This window comes from Dipodomys ordii, unplaced genomic scaffold (assembly GCF_000151885.1).
Source record: "Dipodomys ordii isolate 6190 unplaced genomic scaffold, Dord_2.0 Scaffold54, whole genome shotgun sequence".
Lineage (NCBI taxonomy): Eukaryota > Metazoa > Chordata > Mammalia > Rodentia > Heteromyidae > Dipodomys > Dipodomys ordii.
Window position 1 is genome coordinate 888,240 of NW_012267270.1, and position 18,880 is coordinate 907,119.

The 18,880-nt window shown below is 64.4% G+C and overlaps 2 protein-coding genes across 2 annotated transcripts in view; one reads left to right on the forward strand and one right to left on the reverse strand.

Moving 5' to 3' along the window:
- The window catches only part of Slc22a18 (solute carrier family 22, member 18), a 16,817-nt gene extending 5,762 nt beyond the window's left edge, over positions 1–11,055 (forward strand). The window contains exons 2-8 of the mRNA XM_013020862.1: positions 2,532–2,674; positions 4,059–4,165; positions 5,598–5,705; positions 6,252–6,352; positions 8,606–8,707; positions 8,977–9,097; positions 10,831–11,055. Coding sequence (XP_012876316.1) covers positions 2,532–2,674; positions 4,059–4,165; positions 5,598–5,705; positions 6,252–6,352; positions 8,606–8,707; positions 8,977–9,097; positions 10,831–11,018 — 870 coding nt within the window. The 3' untranslated portion in view covers positions 11,019–11,055. The remainder of the gene's footprint in view (positions 1–2,531; positions 2,675–4,058; positions 4,166–5,597; positions 5,706–6,251; positions 6,353–8,605; positions 8,708–8,976; positions 9,098–10,830) is intronic.
- Positions 11,056–12,620: 1,565 nt separating this feature from the next.
- Positions 12,621–13,521, reverse strand: Phlda2 (pleckstrin homology-like domain, family A, member 2). Its single transcript, XM_013020978.1, has 2 exons — positions 13,031–13,521; positions 12,621–12,885 (listed from the first exon to the last, which is right to left on the reverse strand). The coding sequence occupies exon 1, from the start codon at positions 13,436–13,438 to the stop codon at positions 13,043–13,045; it is 396 nt and encodes a 131-aa protein (XP_012876432.1). The 5' UTR covers positions 13,439–13,521; the 3' UTR covers positions 12,621–12,885; positions 13,031–13,042.
- Between the last annotated feature and the right edge of the window lie 5,359 nt (positions 13,522–18,880).

Sequence of the window (18,880 nt, forward strand, 5' to 3'; positions counted from 1 at the left end):
CGGGGCGGGCAGCCACCAGGGGGCACCAGCGCCCCGGCTGGGCTTCCGGGGACCCAGCTGTCCACACCAGTGGAGAAGAGCGTAACTGTCCACCCAGCGCGGATGGAGCGGAGGGTCCTCCCCCGCCCCTCCCCTCATCCCCTGCCTCCTCCTCTTCTCCTCCTCCTTATCCCCTTCCTCTTTCTCCTTCCCTCCCCTCCTCTTCCTTCTCCTCCCTCTTCTCTCCCTCCCCCCTCCCCCTCCCCCTCCCCCTCCCCCTCCTTGGGTGGGACTAGGGTTTCTTGCTTGCTGGGCTTACTTACTTGGCTGGTACTTTGCCACTTGAGCTATACCTACACTCCTGCTTTTTGCTGGTTATTTTGAAGATGTCTCATGGACTTTTCTTCCTGGACTGGCCTCCACCTTCAATCCTCTGGATCTCAGCTTCCCGAGTAGCTAGGATTAGACATAAGCCACCAGTGCCCGGCTTGGAGGAGTTGTATTTAGGAGGATAAAGGAGTAAGGGCTGAGTGGCTCGCGGGGGCCGGGCCAGGCCTGGCGGTTGAGTTGTGACAGCCAGGAGGGAGGCAGGTGTGGGGCTTGGCTGGCCGTGGGAGGGCAGATGATGGGGAAGTGGAGGGCAGGGGCTGGATTTTGTGCCAGCCCTCCAAGGGGAGGAGAGAGAAGGGGCCTGGAGAGGCCGCAGGGGGGAGGGGCACTAGCAGGCGTGGGCAGCGGGGGAGGGGCCCCAGGATTCAGTCTGCTCACAGGGACACAGTCGCCTGAGGCCCAGAGACTGCTGCCAAGGGCAAGGAGACATTGTCTCACGTCACCAGGCTCTCTGGCTGTGGAACGCACCCAGGGCTGTGGGCTGCCTGGCACCCATGGGTGCTGAGGAATGCTGGTGGGGCCAGAGCGGACACACACAGACCTCCTGCCCAGCCCACACATGGCCTCGCCTATCTCCACCTGCCTTTTTGCATCCCAGAGACTGACCCAGAAGACATGATTCACTTTCCCTTCCCCCTGCCACACCATCCAGAACATTCCATTCCTCTCCTGCATCCTTTCATCCGGAGATCTCAGGCTCTGGGGTGTCTGGAACCTCAACACTTACAGATGCCGAGTGTTTTCTTTGGTGGGTGGGGAAACTGAGGCAGGTGGCAAGGGCTGTGGAAGGCTCTGCCTCGGGGTGTTTACCTGTAAGATGCAGGGGTTCTCCAGGAGGCTTGGTGGCCACAGCTGACCGGCCGTCCTGCGTAGTGGCTTCCCCCAGTATTGAGAGGGGAGGGGCTTTGGGGACCTCGGCTGACAGGTGAGCCTGTGACACCCGAGCCTCACCGTCCACCGCGGTCCACCCAGCCCGTGCCCCTTATGCTTGCCTGGGTGGTGACCCCAGACACCACCAGGGAGGCCCCATCGGGGCCAGCACGCCTCTGTCCCGGCCAGGCAGCTTGTGAGCCTCAACCTGCCCTACTCCTAACATCCCGCAGGCCCGCGCCCAGCCTTCCTTCCCCTTCCTGGATTCAAACCAAAGCCTAGTGTGGGGTCTCCCTAGCCTCTGCCCCTCTGCCCGGCCCGCGTGTCCTGTCCCCATGAAAAATCCCAGCATGCCGACCCCCACGGCCAGGAGGCAGGTGGGAGGAGGAAGTGGACTTGTGGCTGGGGCTGCAGGGGATGGGCGCTGGTAGAAATGGTTTGGCCCAGCCCGGAGCCCCAGCTAAGAGGCCTGGTGTCCCTAGAGAGCTCCAGGCAGAGCACAGGAGGCTGTGGCTGGCTTGTGGCCCCAGCCCAGAGCCCCACGGCCTGGGGATGGGCAGAGGCCCTAGGCAGACAGGCCTGCCAGACCCCGCTGCGGCCCTGGAGGCCTGCTGTGTAACTGCCCACCGTCTAGGCACAGCGTGGGGCTTCACAGGCCCTGCCTGTGGTGTGCAGATTCCTGCAGCACTCTCGAAGAAGGGCGCGTGTCCACCAGGCGCAGCCCGTGGGCAGGACACGCTGGCAGAGTGCAGAAAGCAGCAAAGGGCTAGGCTGAGAGCGAGCCGGTGGTGGGGTCAGCGAAGCTGGGAGGGCGGGGCTGGGGGGGGAGCAGAGGGGGGGGCGGGAGTTCAGTGCGCCACTGGGAGCCATCCACGTTCAGTGCCGAGGACCAGTGAGCAGCCCCGGCAATGTGGAATTAAACCCTGTGTGTAGATCTGGGTGAACTGTGATGGGCAGCGCGTGGCCCTCAGGCAAATCCTGGCCGCCCCGGCCGCTCCCAGGGTCCGGGAGGCACCTTCCACCTGGTGGAGGGGTACTGTGGGGAGGGCCAGCCCAGCCTTCCACACAGCCAGTCCCAAAACTCCCCCAAGACTTGCAACCCAGGATCCCCGATTCTCCAGAGGGCTGTGCCCACCGTGCGTGGCCAAGATTTGAACAGATGCCGCCAGACCCCTAGAGGATCTGAGATCTGGATGGGAGGAGGGTAGGCCACAGCCCCTGGAGGTCAGGCTGTCCCCTGAGATCACCTGCTGTCCCTCCTGGGTACCAAGTGGCCAGTGTGACACTGGGCCTGCAGCCTCTGCTCCCAGGAGCCCCTTCCCCCGTGTCTCATCAACTGTCTGGAACAAAGAGACTCGAGGGCCCGCAGGGCAGCCTGCCCACCGGGCAGCTCCCGGGCACTAGCACGGAGCGCCGGGCAGGATGCAGCCTCGGGGTAAGAGCGGGTGGACGCTGGTGTTCTGGGCACCTGAACAGACAGGAGAGGCTGAGGGGGCTGGCCCAGGGCAGGCGCACAGACAGGGGCCAGCGAGGGGAGGCTGTGGCCAGCGAGGGGCTGCTGGTTGGTTTGAAGGCCGCTCAGGGCCAGGCTACACTGGGTCATGGGGCTCCGAGGCTGTCGGGGGACACTCCTCAGACTTTTGTGTTCCAACATGGTCCAGGCAGGGCGCAGTGGCAGGTGGGGCAGGTGGCCTCCCCTCCCTCCCCCCCAGCCCCAGGCCTCAGATCCAGTGACCAGGCTCGGGGCTGTCACACCGGTCACTGGGTACCCACGAGGGACAGCAGGTGACCTGTTATCTCAGGGTACAAGGGAGGGAAGGGAGGAAGGGACAAATAAGGGACAAAGACAAATGCCCTTGTACTGCCTGTACCTGGGAGGTTCCCAGGGAGGGGGCGCTAAATGTGGGGGGGCGGCTGAGAGGCCTGACCCGCACCCCCAGGAACGCCATGCTGTCTCAGAGGAGGCTCCGAGCTAGAGAGACTTCTTGGGAGAAAGTCCAGGGCACAGGCCCCAGGGTGGCAGCTGCCCTGAGGAACTTCCTTCCTATTCCCGGTTCCCTTTGGACGTCTGGTTCTGGGGGAGACGGACAGAGCCGCGTGGGGAAGAGAAGACGCCCCCAGGGCCCTGAGTGCGCTGGTCTTTGGCTGACCGGTCCCCACTCGCTCCCGATCCCTCGGGGTCCCAGGGGAGGGGGCTTGGCGCCCTGCCACCCACCCTCGCTTGTCATCGGCTCCCAAAATAGCCATGGCGTGGGCCTTTGCTCTGGGCGCTTCCGGGCCAGCTGGCAAAGAAAGCAGGTTTTGTCTCCGCCTGGTCAGCCCCGGCAGGGACATTTGGGCCTCAGAGGCCAGAAGAAAGGCCTTTCTCTCTGGAGCCTGCCACCAGGGCCCGGCAGCCCTCCACACCCGTCCCCTGGGGCCCCAAGAGGCCTCACTCTGGGGTGCAGTGCCCAAACCTTCCCTGCCCACTGGCCAGTGGAAGGCCCATTTGTGGGGAGCCCGAACGCCAGAGCCTTGGGCAGGGGGCGGGGCGGGGGGCCCCAGAGCTGCGGAGGAGGGGCCGATGGGACACGCCGGCCTGAACTGACCTGGTGACTCTGTAGTGCCCGCCGAGCGACCAGGCTGCTCTTGCTGCTTCCCCAGCCCTGTCCTGCTCGTGGGTTCCCACCAGAGTTCTGGCGAAAGTGTGATGTCCACGTGCCCACACGTGTGGGCCTGTGTGTGCTGTGTGCACGTATGTGAACATGTGTGTCCCTGTTTGTGGTATGTGTGTCTGTGGGGCTACAAGCCACACCCCCCAACCCGGGTTGTGTCCCCAGGATTCTTTGTCCCACCATGGTGGCCCTGGTGGCTAACCTCCTGGGAGCCGTGCTCAGCCTGGCCTGCATTCCCAGCACCACCAAGAAGGCCCAGGCCCCGCCTCCAGGTGAGCCCCTCCTGGCCAAGCCAGGACTGTGACTTCTGGGACACACAAGAGATCCGGGAGCCACTTCTCTCTTGAGCCCCTCTTGGCTACGGACTCCGCAGGAGCGGCACTGGGAGTGGGGCCTGGACAAGCGGGCCTGGGGAGACAGGGGTGGCAAGGTGCGTGGGGCACGCAGTTCTCAGGGCTCCAAAGCTCCAGCTGGCCAGTGAGCCTCATACGCCGGGGGGTCAGGTCTTCTCAGGGAGGCCCCCGGCCCCAGCCCGAGTGCCAGACAGGGCAGGACCCCAGGCCTCTGCCCAGGGGCTGAGATGGAGATTTGCCTCTCATCACCAGGGACAGTGCCTGAGGGGGCAGCCAAGCCCAGCACAGGCCTGAGACACAGCAGGTGAAAGTGGCCAGGGGGCAGGCACACCGCCTGACAGTTGCTGCCTTCTGGCCTTTTTGTTTGTTTGGGTTGTTGTTGGGTTGTTTGTGTCAGTAATGGAGTGTGAGCTAGGGCCTGGGCGCTGTCCCTAGCTTTGTCTCTTCAGGGGGCTCTACTACCTGAGTCACAGCTCTGTGGAGAGAGAGAATGTAATCAGAGATAAGAGTCTTACAGACTGGGGCTGGGAAGGTGGCTCAGTGGTAGAGCACTTGCTTCGCATGCATGAGGCCCTGGATTCGATTCCTCAGCACCACATAAGCAGAAAAAGCCAGAAGTGGCGCTGTGGCTCAGGTGGTAGAGCGCTAGCCTTGAGCTGAAGAGCTGAGGGACAGCGCCCAGGCCCAGAGTTCAGGCCCCATGACCAGCCAAAAAAGAAAAGAAAAGAAAGAAAGGAAGAGTCTTACAGACTTTCCTGCTGGGATTGGCTTCAAACCACCATCCTCAGATCTTAGTCTTCTGAGTAACCAGGATTACAGGCGTAGCCACCAGCACCAGATCCTTTTTGTTTTGTTTTATTTATTTTTCTGCTTGGCTGTTGGTTGGTTTTGAGCCAAGCTTTTACTTGTTTTCTTTTTGTCCTGAGGCTGGCACTCTACCACTTGAACCATGCTTCTTTTTTCAGCTCTTTGATAGTTAATTGAGGGTCAGAGTCTCTGACTTTTCTGCCCAGGCTGACTTTGAACTGCCGTCCTCAGATCCCAGCTTCCTGACTAGCTAGGATCACAAGCGTGATCTAATCCAGAGCAGCTGTCCTGACCACGTGGGCTGGGGGCTGAGGACCTCCCTGACTCCACCGGGCCCAGCAGGGTCCCTGAGGACAGGTGCACTCTGTCCCGGGGCTCCTAGCGTGAGGGACGGTGCGGCGGCCTCCCAGGGGCACAGGGGAGGGGACTGCCGAGTGGCCAGCCCCCTTGTGGGCAGAGCCACGCCCCCAGCCATGGCCCCACAGCCAGGCCGAGCCCACCAGTGCTCTGACCGGCATCCCTGGGTGGGGTGGGGGGCGGCCAGGTGGAGCCAAGGCCAGCGTGTTTGACCTGAAGGCCATCACCCGCCTGCTGCTGCTGCCGGGCGTGCTGCCCGTGTTCCTCATCAAGGTCATCTCCGGCTTCCCCTCAGGTGAGTTCACCCGGTCAGCACCCCGTGTGGTCCACGGTTCCTGGCACTGAGGGTGGAGGCCCGAATCCCTGCAGTGCCCCTGCCCTCTGCCCGCCTCGTGTCCTCTACATCCCCGTCACCAGGTCTGCCCTGCGTCAGGCCGGCACGCCCATCCATGGGGGCTCAGAGGGGAGGGGGTGTGTGGGGTGCTGCGCTGCAGGGGGGAGGGGGGAGGGAAGGCGTCACCCATGCTGTCCCTGGCTTCACCTGATCGCAGTCCCTGTAGCCCAAAGGCTCACAGTGCCCAGATCCCTCCATCCCCTGCCACCGTAGCCACCCTTGGCTTCAGAGGCCAAGACACTAAGAGGGGAGATGAAGGAGCCTCGGACCCTCGCTGTCCACGCCGAAGGCGCCCAGGCCCCACTGCCTCCAGGGTGGGCTCCCAGGGCGGGGCGGGCTCCCGGGGCGGGCTCCTGGCCGGCCGTGGAGGCGCCCGCAACGTTGGAGCATGCGTGTGGCCCTGACCAGCCGCCCTGACCAGCCGCCTGGCCTCTGCCCTCCACGCAGGACTCTTCATGATCATGTTCTCCATCATCTCCATGGACTTCTTCCAGCTGGAGGCCGCACAGACCGGCTACCTCATGTCTTTCTTTGGGGTCCTCCAGATGGTGAGCAGGGCACACAGGGCCTCTGCCGGGGAGGTAGGGAATGGGGGGTCTCAGTGAAGAGGTGCCTCCAAGTTTGGCCCAGCAGCACTCCCACCCTGGGGATCCTCCGCTCCGTGGCCTCCGCCCGCGCCTTCCTCTCTCAGCTTCTTCTCCAGCCCTGCTCTGAGCGCCATCTCATTCAGACCACCTAAAGACCCCAAGCGGGTGGCCAACCATCTGCCTGTCGGAGGAGGAATGCCCAGGAAGGCGCAGCCCAGTGGGAGCTGGGGGGCCTTGGCTGCCCATCCACACACACACCACACACCTGGCCCACACGCAACAGGTGCCGTGTGGGTGCTGGGTTGGCGCCGCAGACCCCAGAGCTGGAGCTGGCCTGCTGTGTGGGTGGCGGGCCTGGCCAGCAGCGGTCCAACTTCTGCCCCCAGCCCCGGACTGGAATGAGTTCCTAACCTTCATTCCCTGTATGTGCCCACCCAGGGGTCTCTGGCAAATGCCACGAGGTAGAAAGGCCGAGCACCAGGCCCCGGGGGGCCCGACAAGGACGCAGAGAGCTGGCCCACAGCTCCTGGTCAGCTGTGCCTCCTGGCTTCAGGTCCTAGCCAGTCCCTCCTGCCCCCCCAGCTCTTCCTGGACATCTGAGCCTGGGGTGACAGACAGTTGGTGGTGTGTCCCCAGGCCCAGGCGGCGGGAGAGCTGGCCAGCTGGACTATTGTGGGAGCCGCAGGGGAGGGCTCTGAGCTCTCGGAAGTGCATGGCATTCCAGCACCTCCACACCACCTGCTCCCGTGCTAAGCCCAGGGCCAGCCTAGACCTGGGGCTAAAATAGCAGCTCCAGGAAGGCACTGGACATGGAAGGCCACCACTTGGCAGCCAGCTGGGAGGGGACGCCCCCGTGGGGAACAGGATCCATGGAAGCCAGGCGCCAGTGGCTCGTGCTTCTAATCCTAGATACTCAGGAAGCTGAGATCTGAGGATCGTGGTCTGGAGCCAGCCCAGGCAGGAAGGTCTATGAGATTCTCATAAAAGCTAGAAGTGGAGGTGTGGTTCACAAGGTAGAGTGCCCGCCCTGAGGGAAAACGCTCAGCCAGAGCAGCCAGGCCCTGAGCTCAGGACCCAGGACCTCCACAAAAAAGAAAAGACCCCCATGGTAGACAGGCCACTTGGCCATCCTTCAGAGCTCGTCCTGAATAGCCCAGTTCAGAGTACCTGGGGGTGGGGGCAGCCCAGAGCTGCAGGGGTGCTGAGCAGGACCCTCCATAATAGGGGAGACCTGCCCCTCCCCCAGCGCGGCAGGAGGTGGCAATCCAGTGACCATGGTGTTTGGGGCCAGGGCTGAGGGGACAGGACGAAGCTGCTTGGTTAATTGGTGATGAAGTCTCCAGGTTTTTGTGTTTTTTGTTTTTTTGCCAGGACTGGCTTTGGCTTTGAGCTTTGATCTTCTAGGTCTCAGCAGCCTCCTGAGTAGTTAGGCTTGCAGGTGTGAGCCACAGGTGCCCAAACAGAGTCGGGTTATTTTTGTGCTGCTCCTCAGGCTCTTGTGCTCAAGGGTGGTGCCCTGCCACCTGAGTCACAGCTCCACTTCCAGCTTTCGGTGGCTCACTGGAGACGAGTGACTCTCGGGCTTCATTAACTGCCTGGGCTGGCTCTGAACTGCAATCTTCCCATCTCAGCCTCCTGAGTAGCTAGGATGACAGGCAGGAGCCAGCAGCACCTGGCTATTTTTTAAAAGACACTAAAGGCTTAGCTAGAAGCAGTTGGCTTCTAGAGGAGAGTAGCCAGGCAGGTTCTGTAGAGCTAGCCCTGACCCTCCCCCTTCCCCCTTCCCCCTCCCCCCCACCAGCCCACGCTGCCCCACCCCTCCCCTGCCCCCAGCAGCCCTGGGGCTGCACCACTCCTGGCTTTGGGCCCGGGCACTTCCTGTCTGGTGGAGAGGGCACTTCCTGATTACCCCACACGATTAGATAGGGAGCTTCACCCCGGCCTGGGAGCAGCCTGTGGATGGGGCCTGACCAGCTGAGTCATGTCCCTGCTGTCCCCCGTGTCCCTGGTGTGGGCTCTCCGCCCCTCTGGAGGGGAGTCTGTCCCCCCAGGGATCTTAGGGTGCTCCTGGCCTCTGCCTTGGCCCCAGCCCTGGCTGGTGAGGGTGCCGGTGGTCAGGGGCTATGGAAGCCGATGGGTGTTGGGCAGAGTGTCCCACCTTGAAGGGGCCGGCCGTGGTCCAGCCCCTGACCCCACGCCTGTCTCCTCACCTAGGTGGTCCAGGGTCTGATCATCGGGCGGCTGAGCCGCCGCTTCTCGGAGGAGAACTTGCTGCGGGCCAGCGTGCTGGTCTTCACCGTGGTGGGGCTGGGCATGGTGAGAGCCCCTCCTCCACCCCGCAGAGCTGGGGTCCAGAACCATCCCTGGTGCCCCAGGTGCTGGGTCCGCTGCCTGCCTCTGCCTTGCCCTCGCAGCCCCCATCCAGGCGTGGAAAGACCCGGGGGTGGGGGGGCTGGAAGGCGGGCCTCTCCCTGGCCCTGCGTGGCCCAGTGTGGAGCGTGTGGCGTGGCCGGTGTGGTCCCGCGTGGCCCGGTGTGGAGCTGCAGGACCCGGCTCACCATGGGCCCCTTCGCTGCCTCTGCCAGGTCCTGATGTCCAGCGTCTTCCACTTCTGCCTTCTGGTGCCCGGCCTGGTGTTCAGCCTGTGCACGCTCAATGTGGTGACGGACAGCATGCTGACCAACTCCGTCTCCTCCGCAGACACAGGTGAGGGCCACACGGGCGCCTGAGGGCCGTGCCTCCCTCCCCGCAGCTGGGGTGAGGACCAGGGGCTGCGGTGCTTCCGCGGTGGGCAGAAAGCGGGCGCAGGCGGACGGCTGCCTCAGGCCCTGCGGCCAGGCCAGGCCAGGGGCGCTGGGAGCAGGCCTTCCGGAGGTGGCACTCGGCCCTGCTTGGTTCATGGGCCTGGCTCCTCGGAAAGGGAGGGAAGGATGGCTGTCCGAACACAGAGGGTCCACTGAGCGAGGGGCGGGCTTCAAGGGTTGGGGAGAGCCAGTGGGAAGACAGCTGGGAAGACAGGCGTGATGGAGGGGGAGGGGGACAGCAGCCCAGGGGGTCTGGCCTCCCCCTTCCCTGGCATTAGTGTCCAGGGCTTCCTGAGCTCACAGTGAATGAACGCATGAATGAATGAATGCACACTGGTAGTGAAATCCAGGAATCCCAGACCTTCATATCTTACCAGACGCGTGTGTGTGTGTGCGCGCGCGCGCACGCGCCAGTGTTAGAGCTTGAATTTAGGGCCTGGGCTGTCCCTGAGCTTTCTGAGCCTTTTCACTTCAGGCTGGTCCCACTTGAGCTACAGCTCCACTTCCTGCACTTGGCTGGTTAATTGAAGCTAAGAGTCAGACTTCTTTGCCCGGGCTGATTTTGAACTGTGATTCTCAGATGTCTCCTGAGTAGCTAGGATTACAGGCGTGAGCCACTGCGCCTGATTGGACCCAGCTTGCCTTTTGTGGAGCAGGTTCCTGTCTGTGCCTTGTCCTGGGCGTGCGGTTCAGGTGCACGCTGGCTTGCCCAGGGGGAGGGGTGCTGTGGCTGAGGGCTAAGGCCTTGGGGCTTCTTCTTGAGCCTGAAGACTCAAGAGGCTGGGCCAGCCCTTCATCTCGCTGCCTGGGCGGGCGGCACAGAGGGGCTGTTCTGGGGCTGCTGCATGGGGCCCCTGAGGTCTAAGACAGCAGGCCTCCCCACAGTGGGCAGCCTGTGCTGGGAGGGAGGAGGGAGGAAGGCCGCAGGCCTGGTGGGAGGAGGGTGGAGCCCGGCAGGGAGGAGGCCCCTGGCCTCTGCTTGGAAGGCGTGGGACTTGCTCCCCTGGGAACCTGAACCACAGAGGGGGCGGTAATTGCCCTTGTCTGTTACAGTCTGTGGGCCATGTGGGCAGTGGGAGAGGCCACTCCCAAGGTTCCCCGCGGCTACTGAGCATGGGCCGGGACTCACAGGCCTGAGCATGGAAGCCCAGAACCGAAGATCCTCTGGGAAATGGGGAGCCGGGCTATGACACATGAGAGCTGAGCTGGGTGGAGACCCGGGTGGAGGACGGAGCGGCTCTGGCTACCCGAATGCGGCTCCCACCGTGCCCACCCCAGTTTTCACTGAGCCTTGCTGGACAACTCCAGCCTTGGCTTTCCTGGGGCCCCAGGTACTAGAAGAACAGGAGAGCTGGCCCCCCGGCCTGCCCTGGGTGGGAGCGAGCGAGGCCCAAGTATGACAGTATCTCTTGGCAAGCCCTGGAGGGCGTGGCCTGCAGCCTGACCTGTGACCCCATTCCCAGGCTCCTCTTATGCTCGGGAACTTTCTGGATAGAGAGGAGGCTAAGGTCATCATTTGGGGAAGTGCCTGTGTGGGGCCTCTGCCCGGCTGTGTGGTTGGGGGAGAGAGGGGGGTGAGGGGCAGGGTGGAGAGCTGGGCGGCGTCCATGGCCTCACTGCCCTCCGCTTCCCCAGGGACCATGCTGGGCCTCAGCGCCTCTGTGCAGCCGCTCACCCGCACGGTGGGGCCCACCTTGGGTGGCCTCCTGTACCGCAGCTACGGGGTCCCTGTCTTCGGCCACGTGCAGTTCGCGGTCAACGCCCTCATTCTCCTGGTGCTCTGGAGGACGCCGGTGTCCCAGAGCAGGGACAAAGCCCACTAACCCCTGCCCCAAGGACAATAAACTCTCTGGGACTTTTGCAGATTCTTCATGTCCATGGCGGGAGGCCTGGGCGCGAGGGACGAGGCTGGAGGCCCCAGGGGAGGACGCAGCAGAGTCCCAGGGACAGGATCCTCTAGCATTGTCTCCTACCACTGACCCAGCCCTTGAGTCGACTAACACAGCAGATAAGAAATCCCAGTTCCAAGCCAGCCCAGACAGGAAAGTCCACGAGATTCTTATCTCCAATTAATCACCAAAAAGCCAGAAGTGAAGCTGTGGATCAAGGGGTAGAGAACCAGCCTTGAGTGGAATAGTTCCCAGGCCCTGAATTCAAGCCCGAGTACCTCCCACCTCCCCACACACCAGAAGATAGGGAAGCAAGGCCTGGTAAGAAGCTGAGGGCTCAGGGGGTAACCCCAACTTCCCCCAGGCCCTCACAGTGGGTAGGCACCCCTGGTCACCAGACCTGGGCAGGAGGAGGGATTTGAGGGTGCAAGGGCAAGCCCTGGCGCCCCTTCCCTGCTCCCCGACACTCTCGCCCCAGGAGCTCCTAGGAATAGAAATCTACAGATTCCAGAATTCCACGAATGGCCAGCAGAAGGTGAGGGGCCTCAGACGGCCAAGTCCCAACCTCACTCCAGACCTAAGACCCAGGCCTGAGGCTCGGCCACCCCAAACGGGGTGGGAGAGGCCCCCACGGGGCATGTGTGGGTCTCAGGGCCCCAGCCCCACCGGCACAGGGACTTCACAGGCTTACACAGAATGTCCTCCTGTCTGAACACAGTGCCCAGACAAAGGGACAGTCCCCTATCCAGTAGGGATACCTGGAAGGACAGGGAGGACCCCTGCCCCACTGCAGGTGCGTGTCAGGGATTAGGGGACAGGGATTCGGACTCTGTCCTCCCTCCTGCAGGAAGGCCAAGGGAAGGCTGCATGCTCCCTGGAGAGGGGGAGGGGAGAATTGGTGTCCCAGCACCCAGGGAGGGGGAAGGGCCACAGCACTTCCCTGCTAGGCCGGCCTGCCTGCCACCACTCCAGCTCAGCCTGAGGTCAGAGCCAGGTGAGGAGGCACCTGCCGCTCCGCAGGTGTCTCAAGGTGTAGCGCAGGGGTCTGGTGGGCTCTTGGACCATGTCACCATCCTGGGCTGGCAGGGGGAGACCCAGACCAGCCCCCATCTATTCCGAAGCAGGACCCACCCTGCTAGCACTGGCAGGCTGCTGGACCGGAGACACCTTGGGTGCAGCCCAGGGTGGGGTCAGGAGCCCAGGCAGGCTGCCCGCTGAAGAGCCTCGGGTCAGCTGCGGGACAGGTGGTGTGTGGCAGGAGACACTTGAGGACCCCACCCTGCGAGGCGGCATGGCGCCTCGGTGTGGGGGTGTGCTGGCCTCGGATGGGTCAGTGAGCCAACTTCCAGCCGGCGGCCCTGCCGGCCGCACCCAGGAGCAGAGGCCAGCCAAGCCGCGCCCAGGGCACTTCCTGGGCTGGGGAGGCGGGGACCTGGCCTGGGCAGTGACACATTCATTCAAAGCTGGCTTCCGGATGGGGGTGACCCCCCCTCCAGGCCTCCCAGGAGGAACCTCACGGTCACAGCTGCTCAGTAAAAAAAGCACATATCGACACATTTATTTGGAATGGCACCAGGATGCAAAAACAAAATATTAAGACGGAACGGCGTAACAACAAAATAAATACATAGTCCAGTAATAAGTTAAGGCGCCCGCACAGCGGGGCGAGGGTCCGCGGGAGGTCGGGGCCGCCGCCTTGTCCTCGCGTGGTCCGCGGGTGGAAGCCGGCCTGGCTCCCCGACACGTCGGGCACCCCCGGGGCTCCTGCCCGGCAGCGGCCCGTGCGGTCCAGCGTGTGCTTCTGTGAGGAGAGGACTGGGTCAGGGCTGTGCCGGGGGGGCCCCCGACCCTGGGGACAAAGGCTGGCTGGGCGATCGCGGCGCCAGGGCCCCCGAAGGGTCCCCCTCCCCGCCCCACGGGCCCAGGCCGCGGCCCCCGGGACTCACCGCGACGCGGGCTCAGGGCGCGCGGGCCGCCCGGGACTCGGGCTGCGCGGCGGGCGCGGCGCGCTCCTGGCGGCCGCGGAAGTCCTCCAGCGCGCGGCGGTTCTGGAAGTCGATGAGCGCCAGCGTGATGGCCGCGTTCCAGCAGCTCTCGCCCGGGCAGCGGAAGTCGATCTCCTTGCGGTCGGTGGTGACGATGGTGAAGTAGATGTACTTGCCCGTGCGCTCCACGCAGTCCACCTTGAGGATGGAGTGGAAGCGCAGCTCCTTGGGGCGCGCGCCGGGGCCCGCGGGGAAGAGGCGCAGGCGGTCGGGGGTGAGCACGCCGCGCTTCTTCTTCCACAGCTGGAACAGGCTGTCGCTGCGCTTCTCCAGCTCGCCTTCGCGCAGCACCTCGCCGGGGGTCTTCATGTCCCGCGGGCGGTCGAGGTGGGGGCCGAGCCGGCTCTGCACGCCGCCGGCCCGGAGCGCTCCTTATATTCGCCCCGCCCCAAGCCGGGGCCACGCCCCCCGGGAGAGCCCCGCCCACACTCCAGGCAAGCCCCGCCCTCAGCCAGGCCCGGGACTGTGCCGGCCACTCTCAGGCCACGCCCCGACCCAGACCCGCCACGCCCACTCGGCTCTGCGCGGGCCACGCCCCCGTCCCCGGCCGAGCGAGGCCCCGAGGCCCGGGCCGACCCTCCTCCGCTTCGGCAGCGCACTCCCCTCCGGCCCGGACCCCCGGCCGCCCGGCCCGGCGGGGTGTGGCGGTGACTCGGGGTCCGCACCCCGCCCTCGCCGGGGGAATGCGCCGCAGCCGGCCCCGCCGGCGGTGACTCACCACCGGGAAGCCCCGAACCCCCGCCCCCAGCCGCCCGGGCTCCACGGGCAGGGGAAGCGGGGCTCCCCTCGTACCGCGCCCCCCGGGCGGGCCCCGCGTCCCGCCTTCCCGATGGGGGCCGAGCGGGGTGGGGGGGCGTCTGGGCCGGTACCGGAACGACGCGGCGCTCGGCCCTCCCTGTGCCCGGACTGGGGTCCCGGGGTTCCGGGGCGCGGCCCTGAGTCAGCGCCCGCCGGCCGCCGCCGCGCTCGCCCGGCCTTTCAAGGGTTTAATGGGAGCAGGAAGTGGACGCGGCTCCCCCGGTTCCCAGGGGTGGGGGCGGAGGCCCGGGCCCCGCGGGCAGCCCTGCGCAGCGAGGCCGCCCGGGCCCCGGCGAGCGCCGGCTCAAGGCCAAGAGCAACCTAGGTCCAAAGACCAGGGAGCCTGGCAGGACAGCGTCCTGGGAGCGCCAAACCAGGTCCTGGGCCCCCTGTCCCCCTCACGGGACCCCTCCCCACAGCCTCAACCCTGGCCCTAACAGGTCACCAAGGACCTGGACCGGGCTGTTGTAAGTGCTTTCCACCGTGTGCCTGGGTGTCGGGGGAGTCAGGGGTGTGAAGGGGCAGGGGAGCTGGGGGCGGGCTCAGATCCTGACCTCGGAGGAAGGAGACAGGTCTAGGGACTGCTGGACAAGGGCGTCTGGCCTGCCACAGGTGGGAAAGCAGGCCGCAGGGTGGCTGGGAGGGGGACCCCTGGCAAAGAGCTCAATGGGCTTCCAGCTGGCGAAGGCATCCCGGCCCCCCTGGCCTGGGCCGTGGGCACTGAGGCCTGGTTAAGAGGCCACGCTGAGAGCAGAGCCCAGCAAGGCCAGAGGGTGAGGGGCAGGGCTTCCGACGGCAGCCAGGGGGCCCAGGGCCATCTGTGTCCCCATCAGAGGCTAGTCAGTGGGGGCTCAGCTCCTGGTGTGGACACTTGCTATTACTTAAGTACCTATTGTGTGCCTGCGTGCCTGGCTGGTTTGGGGGGACTCGAGGAAAGGGGTCCCATTTCCCCTCAGGAGCACAGAACCGCCTCCCCCGCACCCTGTATGGGGAAAGAGAACAGAGGGCCAAGGGAGGGTCTTGTAGCGCCAGCACTGCCCAGAGAAGCTGGCACTGGACCCACCCGAGTCTCCAGGTGAGAAGAGGCCCGGGGCGAAGGGGCCGGTGGGGGAGCACAGGAGTGGCAGAAAGTGAAGACAGGAAGAGAGAGGCCGGGGCAGGTAGCCAGGCCACTCCCCAGCCTCAGCCCCATCCCACAGCCAAGTTCCTGCTGCTCTCTGGAGACAGATGCCAGCCTGGCAGGGGGTGTGCGGGTGAGATCAGGCGCTGGGCATCCAGAGCCCTGGGCCCCACAGCCTCCCCAAAGGCCTCCTGCCTGCCCAGGCCCCTCTGCTGTGCCCCTTATACAAGGTCAAGCCTGGGGTGGGGGGCGGGGATGGACAGACACAACTCCTCTTGGCTTGCTCCCCTTCCACACCCATCACCCGGGCTGCCTGCCCCAGGGACCTGGGCCACTGGGCCACCAGAGTGGCTGGCCCCACAGCGGCAGGACCTGGCTAGAACCTGCTTCTCCAATGACACCCCTAAGAGATGGTCACAGACGCTTGGAGGACACATGATGTGCCAAGTCCCACTGCCAAGACACTGACCCAGCCCTGGGCTGGCTGAGTGCCCTCCCCCCCCGAGCCCCTCCCCCCCCCGTGGCTGAGGTCAGCATGGAGCAGAGCTCTGACCAACAGCCCAGGTGAAGAGTTTGGGGGACCCCAAGCCTCAGGTAGCCAAGAGGGAGGTGCAGCCTAGAGGCCAGGCCAAGGCTAGGGTGGCCTCATGGAAGGTGTCTCTCCCATTCACGGTCACTCAGGAAGTGGGGGCCCAGAATGGTGCAGTGACCCAGCCCATGTCACACAGCAAACCACGGTCGTGGGACTAGAAGGGCTCTTCTGGAGGGTGTGGGGCTGGGACAGTTCATGGCTGACTCTCAGCGGGAGGGGCAGGGCTGGGCCCCGGGTTGTGGCATCAGTCAGCATCAGTCCTGGCCAAGTGTACTGATATTTATCCAAGGGTCTCCATCTGGGGTTCCCAGGGAGTGTGGACAGAGGGGGACACCCAACAGCCTGGACACTCCGGGTCCTGTGTGGCTGCAGTTCTGGCCCGGGAGCCCGGCCCCTCGAGGCTGTCTGGCTGGAGAGCAGGGAACCTTTTGAAGCTACTGGAGTGAGGTGACGAGGCCAGCTCCCCAGGCACCTGTCCGACCCGCTGGGCAAGGCCAACAGCCGTGAGGAAGCTGTGTCACGGAGCTGGCAGGGCGCCCAGGGCCTGGCACCACCCTCTTCCTGTAGGCCCTGCTCACAGAGGCTGCCCCGTGCAGACTCCTCTGCCTTTCTCAGGAAGCCCTCCCGGATTGCCAGGGGGGCCACCTCCCCACCACCAGCCTTGCTGGTATTGAGGTCCCTGTGCCCACAGGGCAGGATCCTGGGGGGCTGGAGGGGCACCCACCTGCCACCTGTCCGAAGCTGACAGGGCCTGTGGGCCAGGTCCTGTGACTCAGGCCTGCTCTGGGTCTGTCTTCCCAGCTGCAGCCTGAGAAAAGTGAGGCGCGGGTGGAGGCCACCCGGCCCGCCCCACCTGGTTTCAGGCACCCACTTTCGGCCTGGTGTCGGCCTCCCAGGGCTGCACCCTGGCTGCCCGTGCTTGTGGTTCCCTGAGCCCTTTGCCTCTTAAGTGGGTGGGAACTGACTAAGTGATATTTCAGCCAATACCCCCCTTCCCCTTCCTCCATCATCGGTGAACTCCTATTCACCACTTAGTGCCCTTCTCAGAAGCTATCACCAGCCCTTGGAATTCTGAGTCAGGAAAGTCTGTGAGACTCTCATCTCCAATAAACCACTAGAAAACCGGAAGTGGTGCCGTGGCTCAAGCATGGAGCGCTCACCTTGAGCTGAAAAGCTGAGGGACAGCGCCCAGGCCTAGAGTTCAAGCCCCATGACGCACAAAAGAAGAAAAAGAAAATGGACATAGTGGCTAAAGGTCACGGCATTGTTTCAGTACCTAAGGTTGAACGCCCCGCCAGGCACCAGAGGCTCACACCTGCAATCCTTCTCAGGCCAAGGCCGAGATCTGAGGAGCTCAGTTAGAAGCCAGCCCACACAAGATAGTCTATGAGATTCTCTTCTCCAATTAACCAGCAAAAAGTCAGACGTAGAGATGAGGCTCAAGTGGTAGAGCACCAGCCTTGAGCAAAAAAGCTCAGGGAGTGTCCAGCATGGGTGTGCGCGTGCACACACACACACACGCGGAAAGGTGGCGTGTGGTACATGGTGAGTGTGTCCTGCTGTGGGGAGGGGGTGCCCTCAAGCTGGCTGGAAGTGTCCACGGGGCTGTCTGAAGCGAGGGGTGGGGGGTGAGGAGGGGGGAGGAGCTCAGCAGAGGGACCTGGCCCACCTTCAACTCATATACGCACTGGGCGGGCTGGAGGTTCATTCAGGAAGGGCCCTGGGGAGCCTCAGGGAGCCCCTCTGCCCGGCAGGCTGGCTGCACACCCGAGCCCAGCGGACGGGGCTCTGGGCTGGGTGGCATTTGATGGTAGCGGTGGGTAGCTCTCGGTCCTGGGGGAGCAGGTTTGGGACACACGCATTCTGGGGAAGCAGCTGGGGGGTGGGGCGGTGGACGCGCAGGCCACTGGGCCTCAGGGCCGCCACTCGGCGGACACAGGCCTTGTTGGTCTCTGCTGCTCTTCTCCTGCCTCTCTCTGGAGGCCCTAGCCATCCCCAAGGTCCCTTCGCCCCCCCAGCCCCTCATCATGGAAGAACACTCCGCACTTCTGGGTGCAGAACGTGGGCCTGTCTTCTGCACCCGCCTCCTCTTCCCACCCCACAGGACAGGCCAAGTGGGGAGAGGGGACAGCGTGTCTAGCCCTCCTCTCAGCCCACCCAAGGGGACCTGAGGGGGTTCTGGCAGCTCTCCTCCCACTCCTCACGGCACGGGGTGTGGGGGGATGGGCAGACACACTAACCCAGGGTCCCTGCCCTGCCCCAGCGGGGGAGGCTGTGCCCCAAGGCCTCCGAGCAGCCTGGCAGCTGGCAGCAGCTGTCCCAGACCTGGGGAGATGCTGTGGCCATCTCCCTGCGGGGGGGGGGGGTAAGGTGGGGAGCAGCCCTGGCTGGCCACACTGGGGCCTGAGGGGGAGGGGGCTTCTCCCCACTTTCTGGAGACTCCCAGAGAACTGGACGGAGAACGCCGGGCCAGGCACTGCCCGTGCCCAAGTCCGGTTGTCATGGAAAGTAACATCCGGCCGCGCCCTGGAGGTGACTCAGCAGGCCGGGCACACTGGAGCAGAGGTGGCGGTGAGGCTGTGGGGCGCCGCCCAAGGTGACTGGGCAGGTGTGCCTGGCTAACAAGTGTCCAGGTCAGCATGGGACCTACAGGACAGTGGCCTCCAGGTCTCAGCATCTGGAATTTACTCCAAACACACGGCTGTTAAAAAGCTGGGTGGGAGACAGGCACTGGTGGCTCAAGCCTGTAATCCTAGCTACTCAGGAGGCTGAGATCTGAGGATCACGGTTCAAAGCCAGCCTGGGCAGGAAAGTCTGAGACTCTCATCTCCAATAAACCACTAGAAAACCGGAAGTAGTGCTGTGGCTCAAGTGGTAGAGCGCTCACCTTGAGCTGAAAAGCACATGGTCAGCACCCAAGCCCAGAGTTCAAGCCCCATGACTGACAAAACAAAATCTGGCTGGCTGAGCCTGAGGAAGGCCCCGGGGCCCTGAACAGTGTGCGCTGGAGGGCGGGGCAAGGGCTGCCCGGCCACGTGGGGTGCGACCGGGTGAAAGTGGGTGGCACCCATCTGCAGAGATGAAAGGAGCCCCCCCCCCCACTGGCCAGGAAGGGCCAAAGGTTCACTTACATGGGAGGCGGCAGGGGCCCAGGCCCCTGCCCCACACCTGCTACCTACTGGGTGACAGCCGCCAGCCAGCATTTAAGGGCCAGAGCCAAATAACCCAGGGGGAGTGGCAA